The sequence below is a fragment of the Lepus europaeus genome, chromosome 2 (genome assembly GCF_033115175.1).
Source record: "Lepus europaeus isolate LE1 chromosome 2, mLepTim1.pri, whole genome shotgun sequence".
Taxonomy (NCBI): Eukaryota; Metazoa; Chordata; class Mammalia; order Lagomorpha; family Leporidae; genus Lepus; species Lepus europaeus.
The window spans coordinates 92,816,761-92,829,519 of NC_084828.1; the positions used below are offsets into that span (position 1 = coordinate 92,816,761).

General features: G+C 45.0%; 1 protein-coding gene across 1 annotated transcript in view; it reads right to left on the reverse strand.

Moving 5' to 3' along the window:
- The window catches only part of MCF2L2 (MCF.2 cell line derived transforming sequence-like 2), a 256,883-nt gene that overhangs the window by 34,074 nt on the left and 210,050 nt on the right, over window positions 1–12,759 (reverse strand). Inside the window, exons 18-21 of the mRNA XM_062210313.1 lie at window positions 11,682–11,751; window positions 5,029–5,121; window positions 4,288–4,380; window positions 1,083–1,154 (exon numbers count right to left, since the gene is read on the reverse strand). Of these exons, the coding sequence (XP_062066297.1) occupies window positions 1,083–1,154; window positions 4,288–4,380; window positions 5,029–5,121; window positions 11,682–11,751 (328 nt within the window). The remainder of the gene's footprint in view (window positions 1–1,082; window positions 1,155–4,287; window positions 4,381–5,028; window positions 5,122–11,681; window positions 11,752–12,759) is intronic.

Below are 12,759 nucleotides of genomic sequence, written 5' to 3' on the forward strand. Positions count from 1 at the left end.
TGCTGCAAAGAACAGACAGCTCTCTGCTGCTTCACAATCGGCCCCACCCTCTCGTCCCCAGCAGCATGGTGTTGTCAAAGGGGTGTGTGTGTGTTTCATGTTTGCTGAAACCGTGGGGATTAGCAGCTTCAGATCACAGACATGAGTGACCCGCTGATGACTGCAGCAGATCACGAGGGCTCTGCTGAACAAGGGGCATGGGTTCTTATGCTCTCACTGGTAACCCACAAGCTTCAGTTCCCAGGAAAGACAACAGGATCACCTGTGTTTATTTTAACATCAATGAAAAGTTCTTACACCAGGTATCTTCCTCCTTGCCCAACACTTATGACACAAATTTCTTTTAAATACTTACCTGCTCCTATCCCGGGTCCTTCCCACTAACCCTCCTCTCATAAGCACAGCAGGTAAGTTAGCTTTCCACTGGGTTCGGAAAAACCCTTACACACATGATTCAGCTCCTCTAACCAGGTCATAAAATGATTACCTAGGCCTCTCACATCTTCTGTTTTTAAGGCATCCTCATCACACATTCTAAGATGACAGGGCTCCTCGAGACACACGTCTCAAAGTTTTCTTGTTAAAACCAGAATATTCTACAGGAAGTTGAAAAAAAAAACCCAATGCTAAGCCACAAATTTCTTCCTAACCTGTTGTGGCCGCCATTTCCAGCAAGGGAAACTTAGCAGTCTCTCTTACAATGTACACACACACACACACACAGAGCAAAGGGGGGTGGGGTGGACAAAGCACAATGTATACAAATTACATATACCCAATAACAATGAAGAAAATATAAATCATATGTAATTTTACCATGCAGAAAAACCACAGTGGAGATTTTATAATATTTATTTCTAGTCTTTTATATATACATTTTGCACATTCACTTAATTTTGACCCATTAAAAATTTTTATGTGGAAGGAAAAAAGTATTACCACTTCTCATTGGGTTACAAATTCCCACTTCAAAATTGCCCCCAATTTTTTTTTTAATTTTCTTGACAACAAATTATAGGATACATATCATTTTAGAAACTTTAGACAATAAAGATCATAACAAGAAAATAACACCCCAGTACCTTCTCCACACCTCCTTCTAGGTCACCTGGGTCTATCTCCAAATCTTCAGGAGACTCAAGATCCAGCAGACCCTGTGTTAAACCAAAACTCTTGTTGGAAATCAAAAAAGTGGATTGGCAGCAAAATCTGATGCACAACAACCTATAGCTGATGTTAGACTGCCTGAGAATGTGTGTAAACTTGTCAAAGCCAAAGGATGAACGATAGATCCAGCACAGAATTTCTACCACAAACACAGCATCATATGCCAGATGCTATTTTGTAGCCTGATTTCTTAATGCAAAAATATATGAGGAATAATTTCTTACAATATATTTTTGTAAAACATGGTTGTTATTAGTTTTTCAAAGATTTATTTATTTGTCTGAAAGACAGATTGACAAGAGAGAGGGAGAGACAGAGAGAGACAGAGAGAGAGAAAGAGAGAGAGATCTTCCAACCACTGGTTCACTCCCCAAATGCCCAAAATAGCCAGGACTGAGCCACTCCAAAGCCAGGAACCAGGAAATCCATCTAGGTCTCCCATGTGGATGGCAGGAACCCAAATGCTTAATCCATCACAGCTGTCTCCCAGGCACATTAGCAGGAAGCTGGATAGTAAGTGGAGGCAGGGCTTGATCCCAGGCACTCCAATATGGGATGCAGATATCCCAAGCAGCAGCTTTAACCCATTGTACCATAACACCCAGCCCTAACATTTGGGTTTTGATTTGTGGTGTAGAATGTTTAATCTTACAGAGAAATCACAACTGAACTATGGTTATGAATTATGATCTCCCCACTGTTAAACATTTAGGTTCAACAAATGTTCATTGTAACAACAATTTTGTGCATTTTTCCTAAGGATAAATTCCTAGAAGTGGAATGATAAGTGTTAAGAGTTTTGTGGCATATTTCCAAATTCTTTATGGAAGGTCTGGGTTCCTGTCAGCTATATATATGAAAGCCTGTCTCATCAGCCCCTGGCCTATATGGGATGTTACAATTTCATGATAAAGCTTTGCCAGCTGAATCAACAGAAAAATCCTACCACATGGCTGTTGTTTCCATTTGAATTCCTCAGATAACTAATGAGGTAAAACCTGAAAACAACTGCTCTTAGTATTTATTCTTTCATAAACTGCTCTTGTCCTTGGTTTCCCTTTTTATTATTAACTTCTGAGAGCTCATTAATTAAACATACTGACCACTTGTCACATATTTTGCAAACATTTTCCCCAATTACCCATGTGTCCTTGTTTCTGATGGTGCAATCTATCATTCCTTTTCCTCTCTTTTGTATTTAGAAAACATTTCCCACACAAGGACCCCATGGTCCTTTCTCAACCATGAGGCAATGGACCCAATATCCAAGCTCTTCCAAGCAAGTGATGTGCGGGGCGGGGGGGGGGGGGGGGGTGGAGAAAGCAAAGAATGATCCCCATGCCTCCAGGGAGGGAACACTACCCAATCCTTCCTTTCTTCAATGCACATCAATGGTACCAGGCACCCAGCTGGGAGAAAAACTGATCTGCCTCCCACGGCCCCTACACAGACTACTCTTCACAGACCCTCAAGGCATACTTCATACTGATTCTATCTTGTCCCTTCAGTGAAAGGCAGCTAACAACATTTTCTAAGGACTTTCCTCCTGTATTATCTCATTGAATGCTCCCAACCAGCACACCAGGAAAGGCCAACTATCACATTAATTCTGTAGGGGAGGAACCTGAGGTAGAGACAGGTTAAGCACCTTGCCCAAGTTCATGCAGCCTGGAAGTGTCAATCTGGATCCAGACTCAGGCTGACTCCCATGCACACAGCCTTCAGTGGATGGTGCAGACCTTAGCTACTGGGTAAACATCATCTTGGTGGGAAAATTCGAGCCCAGCACAAGGGAATGATTTCTGAATGGTGGATGGCCAGTCAAGATAGGCAAGGCAGAGGAATATGAGGCCCTAAAACACACTGCTCGGGGAGGGACGCAGTGGGTCACCACCCTCATTCCCATAGTGGTGGAATGGCCTCAGTGTCGAAACTGACAGCTACCCATCATGCAAAGTGTCCTGACCAGTGCTGTGCCATGCCCTTCAGATGTATTACTTGCCTGCTCTTGGCAATGGGTGCACTGGGGAGGTGCTACACTCTCCTTTTTACACGAGAGAAAACTAGAGCCCAAGCGGCCAAAGTCACATAACTGAGCAGGAACTGTGAGACTGGGACTGCTGATGGAAAGCTAAGGGGTAACTTCCTCTGGGGCAGACCGCTGGCCAAGGAGCTCAACCTCCCTGAGCCTTGGCGTCTCCACAGCAGAGCCTGGCTGCCATGTTGTCTGGAGGGATTAGGTAAGAAATACACCTGGGAAAACACCCAGGCTCTGAAAGGTACCCATTTTTTCTTTTTATTTAGAGACAGCACCCACAGGACATCCGCCTTATATAGGTCAATTCTAAAGACAACTCACAGGGGCAGCCCAAACTGTTTCCTCAAACCCACACATGGGAAACCAGTCTTGATGGACCCCCATGTCCTGTCTGGGTGCCTGCCAGTGCTCACCTGCAGGTGTGCTGGTGTCAATGCCTCCCCAAAGATGAGAGAGAGAGATAAAGACAGATCAAGAGAGAAAGAAACAGACAGAGAGAGAGAGGAAAAAAAAAAAAAAAACCACAGAGGGGTTCAGACACAGTAAAACGTATTCTGGTATACTGCTGTCAGGGTAAGATACAAAATCTAAGAGTGGTGGTTTATGCTGCAAAAGGAGCAAAGGCTCCAATTTTGCCTCCTCCCTTCCATTGTTATAATGCACAAAAAATACCAATTCGGGGGAACATCACATCTTCTCCAACGTACCATGCTTCATCTCAATGGAGCAGGTCTCTACGGGCCTGAGAGCAGAGGCTCTGGCTGCCTCCCGCGCCCTCTCAGCTGTAAGCAGGGTGGCTGCCCTCCTTCCCGCCACTGCTCCAAGGGCCTCTCCTTGGAGAGAGTCAGACTCCTCGGAGATTCACACCCAGGGCCAGGTGTCGGCCTTAGGCTCCAGGGTCCCTTCCAACTCGACAATTGTTTGACCTTATTCCTCACTGAGGGTTGACCAGACATGGAGAAAAGAAAAAGCCCAGAGGATGCACCCATCTTCAGCCTTAGAAGACGGAGTCGCAAGTCTACGTCACCATGGCAAGGCGTCTGATTTCGCCACACAGAAAAGCACCGTTTCATCAACCTCACCTTCAGCAGCATCTGGTATTTCATCAGTCTTTGGCTTGGTCCTCGAAGATACTTAAAAAGAGGCAGATTGTGACCCAACTGGCGCTGGCATACCTTTAAAAGTCAACCGGAAACAACACGACATGAAATAAACAACACGCGCAGAGCGAAAACGGAAGCATTCAGACACAAGAAGCAACAGGGCTGGTCATGTGCTAGACGGGCGCCTGTGCTGCTGGTTCCACAAAGTGACTGGCTGCTCAGTCCCTGGGGAGCAGTTCAGTCCCTGGGGAGCAGTGTGCGGAAGGAGGGGGCATGGCTTGGCAGCGAGGGAAGAGGGACCATCTTCTGTTCCAGAGGGGGTCTGCAGGACAACAGTGCAGTATCTCCGGTCCCCCTGGACAGGAGGCAGCCTGCCCTCAAGTTGGGCAGCCGCATCTACTCAGGTGGCTTTGAGTCTGGAGGGTCCAGACGGCTTGTAGGCATTGTTCGAAGGAGACCCTAATTGACCTTTGAGACTTTGTTCCATTTTTTCAGTCCATCCTAGAAGGCATGGCTGGTTTTCTCCCCTGGGAGCTTCTCACAGGCCTGACCTATGGACACTTCCAGTGTGTAACTTCCCAAGGATGGGAGATTTTTATTCAAACCATGAGGCCGTATTCCTCTGCCTAGCTCATACTTTTGATTTCTCTAAAACTTTGATGTCAGTAAGTATTTTCCGGGGAAAATTATTTATGGGAGGCTTTATAAGGCAAACATTACCCCAAAGTAGGCACAGTCTTGACATTCTTGCCATATTGCCCTAGCTCGGGGCAGATTCTTATGGTATTTAAAATATATTTGAAGATCTTCTTTCTGAGTGGGAAAAAAAATAGAATTAATTAATTCTATTAATTAATCAGGAAGCATTTTTAAGTAAGTGGAAAGGATAACACAACTGAGTCACTCATTGAACAAGCCAGAGTATTTCAATATGTAAGGAACTATGCATGCATGCTAAACAAACTTATGTCAGTGGGAGTGTATGATGGGCTATCAACAACCCGACGTACTGAACAGGCAATTGTGGGGGCATCTGTAAGGGCTGCTGGCAAATAAAAAAGTACTTTCAAGAACAGGAATGGTTTTTTAAGATTTATTGATTTATGTGAAAGGCAGAGTTACAGAGGGAGAAGGAGAGAGATCTTCCATCTATTGGTTCACTCCCTAAATGGCTGCAATGGCTGATGCTAGACCAGGAGCCAGAAACCCCATCTGAGTCTCCCATAAGAGTGGCAGGAGTCCAAGTGTTCAAGTACATGGACCATCTTCCACTGCTTTCTCAGGTGTATTAGCAGGGAGCTGGATCAGAAGTGGAAAATCTAGGACTTGAACCAGCGATCGTATAGGATGCTGGTGTTGCAAGCAACAGCTGAATCTGCTGTGCCACAATGCTAGCCCCTAGGTTTTTATTTTTACCCTTCCTCCCCTGTTCTTTGTTCAAGACACCAACATTTCTCCCTGGAGTTCTTCACTGAAAAATAAAATGGGCAGGAAAAAAACGCCAGTGGCTGATGGCTCCTCTCTTCTCTCTCCCACCCTCTTTTTATTATAACCATCATGATGCAACCCTACAAGAAACCCAAGAAACAACCTATGGGAACACCCCAGAAGTAAAATGTGGCCATGTGACAACACACGGAGACCTAAGTCACATGGGCAACAGGCAACGTGGCCAGCTCTCCCTGCCATGTCACGTTCAACCTGCAGCACAGGTTCTGAAACAGGAACGGCTGTGTGACTGCTGTATTTCAGAGCTGGAGATTGTGCTGAGCAGCCCATATCCTCATTATACCAAAGACCCTAAGAGGTGGGCACACAGGTGAAAGGGACACCCCAATCCTGCGGAGTCAGCTTGCCAGCTTCTAGGTTTCCATCAGGGAGCTTGGTCCACAGCAGCTGCACTGGCCACAGAACCCATGCTGCTGTCACAGAGAATCTCAAGTGGCCACCTCCTTGCAGATGTGTGTCCATTTCTTCCTGCTCAGACCAACTTTTTTTTTTAAAAGCTGCAGCATCACTACATGCCAAATCCATGTCACAATTATTTATTTGTCCACAAATGTTCATTTTTTAAAAAGATTTATTTATTTATTTGAAAGTCAGAGGTACACAAAGAGAAGAAGAGGCAGAGAGAGAGAGAGAGAGAGAGAGAGAGAGAGAGAGAGAGGTCTTCCATCTGCTGGTTCACTCCTCAGATGGCCGCAACAGCTGGAGCTGCACACTTCCTCCCAATCTCCCAAGCAGGTACAGGGGCCCAAGCACTTGGACCATCTTCTACTACTTCCCCTGGCCATAGCAGAGAGCTGGATCAGAAGTGGAAGAGCTAGGACTTGAACCGGTGCCCATATAGGATGCCAGCACAGCAAGCAGCAGCTTTACCCATAGCACCGGCCCCAGACCAACTCTTGGTTTCAGAGCTATCTATTGAGAGTCTTTGATGTGCTAGGCACTGTGTACAGTTCATTTGTTAACCTCAATGGTTCATTTAGCATAGTAGCCTGGGTGTAAGGGCCATTCCTGCCAAATTAAAGGCAAAGTCTGAATGACCCCATGAATTGATTAAGGCATCTCATCCACATTTGGTCTGGCAGAGCACAGACATTGGCCAAAAGCTCCTAAAGAGCTTAAACTTCCACCACTTTCAACACTCACCCACCAGAAGATGCTTAGCAGCTGGAAGAGACTTGGGAGACCCAACCTCCCATCCAATGTAACATCCTCGACAGTCAACCACCTTTGGCCAAGCTCTCCTGGTAACTGAGGGATCTGGTTCTACTGGCAGATGCTAGGCTGCAACCAGCCTTCCGGAAACCCTCACCCCTTGGTTCTGACTCTGACTCTACCCTTCAGCAACACAGAACATCATAGGTTTTCGAGTACCAAAATACCACTGTTGCTGTAGAGAAAGGATATACACTAATCAGCAACATAGGAAAATGCCTGGTTCCCCCTCACTCCCTTAGAGAATAAATCAGAAGGCTCTAAAATTGATGGGAAAAACTCATTCACTAAAGGAGACATGAGTGCTGATGGATTAAGACTGTGGGCTCTGGGAGAGGATGGTTCAGGTTCAGCTTTTGGCTTTGTCAATTACAAACTTACATGGCCTGAGATTACGTACTTAACCTTCCTAGCTTCTGTCTATGCACAAGTGGGCTCATAACAGCAATCAACTCCTATAAGCATTGGGAGATTAAATGAGATAATATGCAGAAACAAATGCCCATATAAACAGAGTACTCAAAAAACAGTAGCTATTGTCAAAGTACTTCTTACTTTAAAGGAACTTCCTATAAGTTTGTGTCCCATAGCAACTTTACATATTGATACTCTTAGGCCTGTTGCATGGAGGAAGAAAGTGAGATTCCAGGGGCTAGCATCCTGGCTTAATGGGTTAAGTCACCACCTGCAATGAGAACATCTCATATGGATGCCAGTTCGAGTCTTGATTGCTCCACTTTCAATCCAGCTCCCTGCTAATATGCTAATGCAGTGGAAGATGGCCCAACTCTTTTGGCCCCTGCACCCATGTGGGAGACCCAGAAGAAGCTCCTGGCTCCTGGCTTTGGCCTGACCCAGCCCTGGCCATTGCGGCCATTTAGGGGAGTGAACCAGGTAAACCAGTGGATAGAGGATATCTCCCTCTCTCTCTCTCTCTCTAACTTTGCCATTCAAATACATAAAAAATGAATCTTTAAAAAAGAGAGAGGGAAAGAGATTCCAAAGATTTAAGTGCTTTCCCTGAAGTCATACAGGTAGCAAGTGGCTCACCTTGGATGAGAGGTTCTGCATCCCAAGTGCCAGCCTAGGGCACTTTCCATTTGGCCATGTGAGATTTCAGGGCATGGAACCCAAAAAGTATGTTAGTTTATGCTACCTAGAGCACCGCCTCTGGGGAAGACTCCTCCTGGGTGATACAGGCTTTGGGGTCTGATGAAAATATGTGGCCACAGGAATATCCCAGAAGTCATTTCAAGGTTGGTGGAATTCTGCCGACATGATTAAGAAGACGTAAACTGCTGTAGAAAGGCTGAAGAGCCTCTCATAATGGCCAACTCCCTCCAAGAATCCTCTGAGACTGGATAACTGTGCTTTCACTCCATTTGTTCTAGAATGACTATGTACTTGTTAAGAATTTATTACCTATGTTTTACCTCTCACATCGTAAATCATGCAGGAATAGTTACAAAGTTTTCAGTCTAAATTAATGATTTCCAAGGTTCCTCCCAACATAGGGGAAACTAAAAAGCTCCATAAAACTTTAGGAGAAGAACTTTTTCAAGAAAAAATTTGGGGTACAGTCGCCACCTGCAGTGCCAGCATCCTATATGGGCACCTGTTGAAGTCCTGGCTGCTCACTTCCCATCCACCTCTTTGCTATGGTCTGGGAAAGCAGAGGATTGCCCAAGTGCTTGGGCCTCTGCACCCACGTGGGAGACACATAAGAAGCTCCTGGCTTCGGATTGGCACAGCTCCAGCCATTGCAGCCATTTGGGGAGTGAAGCAGTGGATGGAAGACCTTTCTCTCTCTCTGCCTCTCTCTGTAACTTTGCATTTCAAACAAATAAATAAATCTTTAAAAAAAAAAAGAAAAAGAAAAAAATTTTAGTGAGCAATTCCCCCACTCTTTCCTTGCAGTTAAATAATTTTTTGTGATAATATTCATATTTGCCCAGAAGACTTTAGGCCTTTTCTCATTTAACAATTCAAATAACCTTTGAATTAATGGCATAAGAAATCACAAAATATTTATAAAATCTGAAACTAGATTTTTTTTTTAAAGATTTATTTACTGGGACCAGTGCAGTGGCTTGGCGGGTAAAGCTGCCGCCTGCAGTGCTGGCATCCCCTATGGACACCTGTTCAAGTCCTGGCTGCTCCCTTTCTGATCCAGCTCTCTGCTATGGCCTGGGAAAGCAGTAAAGGATGGCCCAAATGCTTGGGCCCCTGCATCCATGTGGAAGACCTAGAAGAAGCTCCTGGCTCCTGGCTTTATATTGGCCCAGCTCCAGCCGTTGCGGCCATATAGGGAGCGAACCAGTTGATGGAAGACCTTTCTCTCTCTGTCTCTGCTTCTCTGTAACCCTGCCTTTCAAATAAATAAATAAATCTTTAAATAAGGCAGAGTTACAGAGCGAGAGAGAGACAGAGAGAGCTCTTCCATCCACCGGTTCACTCTCCAAATGGCTACAAAGGCCACAGCTGGGCCAGGTCGAAGTCAGCCAGGAGCTTCTTTCAGGTCTCCCATGTGGGTGCAGGGACCCAAAGACTTGGGCCATCCTCCACTGCTTTCCCAGGCACATTAGCAGGGAGCTGGATCAGAAGTGGAACAGCTGGGACTCGAACCAGGGTCCACATGGGATGCTGGCACCACCGGTGGCATTTTACCTGCTATGCCACAGCACCAACCCCTGAAACTAGATTTCGTATCAGCAGCTTGATGAGAATACAAAAGTACAAAATTGTACAAAACATTGTGCAATTCAATAAAGAAGTAAACCAAAAAATTTTTAAAGATGTGTTTATTTATTGGAAAGGCAGAGTTACAGAGAGAGAGGAAGAAATAGATCTTTAACTCCCAGTTCACTCCCCAAATGGCTGCAACAGCTGGGGCTGGGCCAGGCTGAGGCCAGAAACCAACAGCTTTAACCATATCTCCACGTGGATTGCGTGGCCCAAGCACTTGGGCCATCTTCCGCTGTTTTTCCAGACACATTAGCAGGAAGATGGATGGAAAGTAGAGCAGCTGGGACCCCAATCAGTGCTCCTATGGGATGCTGGTATCGCAGGCCTCAGAAGTGTACCAGATAGAGTATAAAGCCATTTGTAGTTTATCTTGAGTTCTGGCACTTGATGAAAGCCTATGATAAGGCTGTGAAGAATTCAAAACCCACACAGGGCCATGGCAGGGCACTGAGGTGTTAAGACTGTATCTCTGTTATATCAAATATCTTAAAACTGGGGGTTTTGGTTTGCTTGCTTTCATTTTAAATTAAATATTCCTCTTAGACTTGTCTGCCAAAATTAGAGTGTTTACACACTTTTAAGTTGATTGATCTGTTTTCCAGGAGTCACAAAAAGAAAACCGCAAAAAGAATTGGGGAATTAGGACCAGTTGCAAAGGAGAATACATGGGAAAGCTTGAGGAAGTAGGGGGCACCAGGATCCTGGGCATGGTCATCCTAAGGTGTTGGGTAAGACCCAGTCCCTCCTGGCCCAAACAGCCCAGCCCGTTCACTGCCCGAAGCAGGAGTGGAGAAATTGCAAGAGGGAAGAAGACAGAGCAGTGGGGAAAGGGAAAAGTTTGGAGGTAGGGCACGGCCTTCACATACTGGGTGCTAAGCATAAAAGGGGCTGCAGATGTAAACATCTCCAATCATCCTCTCTGCTGTAAAAACCAAAGAGAATATGTTTTCTGAGCTTCTTAAGCTTGCTCCCCTTGAGAGCTATAACACAACTTCCGGGTGGGACTTGAAGCCTGCTGTATGGTTCTTGTCAGAAAACATGGCTCAGTCATTCAGACGAGGACTCTCTGCTTTGGGGGCCCTAGGGGCCAGGCTTCCATTTCATGGGGCTTTACAGGAAGTGAGGCTTCCAGGTGTTCAGTGTGGGCAGTGGAACTCTACTCATTCTCACACTCAACGGAGTGACGTCAAGTTGGGAGGCCAACAGCACTGCAAGACTCCTGGCTCGAATTCAAAAGACAGAGTCAAATCTACTCTCTTAGTAAATTTCTCGTCAACAATGCAGTATTGTTAACCACAGCCAGCATGCTGTGCATGCATGTCTCCAGAACTTACTCATCTTCTAACTGGAAGATTATACTCTTTGCCAACATCTCCCCATTTCCCCTATCCTCTAGCCCCTGGCTACCATCTTTATATTCTGATTCTCTGAGTTCAACTTTTCAGATAACACACACACACACACACACACGCAATGAGAGGTGACTGATGTATTCATTAGGCTGATTGTGGTAATCACTTTACTTACACAGATATCAAATCATCATGTTGTACACCTTGAGTGTATGCAGCTTTATGTGTCACTTATCCTTAAATAAAGACTGGAGGTCAGGGAAATATACAGGAGTAGGGAATGTCTGTCCCACAAAATCACTTGGTCTGGACCTGCTAAGGCAACCCTAGGTGAGACTCGAAATTCAATAAATCTATAGCAGGCTAACTTTTAAGCTGATAATTTTGTATGGCTCACAAGTGATGTTATAAATACCCAAATGACTCTTGGCGGAAGAAAAGGTTCCCCACCCCTGGGATCCTTTGTGTTTTCACTTGCCCTTACCCCCTATGCAGAAAAGTGAGGGTCAACTTGAATCACGCGGCTGTTTGGATCTAGCAGGAGGACAGACTTACTCTATTGATAAAGCAACGTGCCAGAAGGTCAGGGTTTTCAGTGCACTTTTCCAATTCTTTTAGGAAAGTCCTAGGGAAATACAAATATAATAATGTCTTGATTCTCATACACACGAGGCTTAAAAAGTTTAAGTAAAATCATACAATTTTAAGAAGTGCCTAAAAAAATGCTATTCTTCAGCCTTTATTACTCTTGACTCATTTTCCACACACTTATTTGGAAGAAAAAAATGTATCCTGTATTTGTGTGTACTATGATTACTTTGAAACCACCCTCAGAGGGCTCTAAGCTCCAACCATAGCCAGATTGGATACACTGATGCCCCTCACTGCAAGAAAATAACATTCATAGGAATTGCTGTTGCTTTGCTAATAATCACTGAGAGCCTATTTAGGCTAGACATAAGCTACGTGCTTCCCAAACAATATCTCATTTAATCCTCAACCAAACTCTGCAAGATAATGTTTTTTTGTTGTTGTTGTTGTTGTTATTGATTTAAAAAAATTTTTTTGAAGGTAGAGGGGCAGAGAAAAAGACATATAGACAGAAAAAAAGGGCTCCCATCCACTGGTTCACCTCTCAAATGCCCACAACAGCCTGGACTAGGCAGGGCTGAAGCTAGGAACTCAATCCAGGTCTCCCATATAGGTGGCAGGAACCCAGTTAATTGAGCTACCTCTGCTACCCACCTCACCCTGCCCCCAACCCTGAGCTAGAGTAAGAAGCCACAGACAAGCCTGGAATCTAGACATGCACACTAGGTATGTTAACTGCTAGGCCAATCACCTGCCCCAAGATAGGGCTTTTATAAACATGAAACCTGAAGCCCCAAAAGATTGAATAACTTCTTCAAGGAGGTAGCAGAAAAGGGCTTCCATTTCAGTTTTGCATCTGAGCAGCAGACAAGGGATTGAGGTAGGAAGCAACTGAGGTTCTTTCTCCTTCCATAAGTAGTCATATGATCTTGGGGGTCCTCATCTAAGTAAACTGAATCAAGAAGCTGCAGTTTCCTTATGTGCAAAATGAATGTATTAAGGGTGGCTTAGCGGATAAAGCCACCGCCTACAGTGCTGGCAT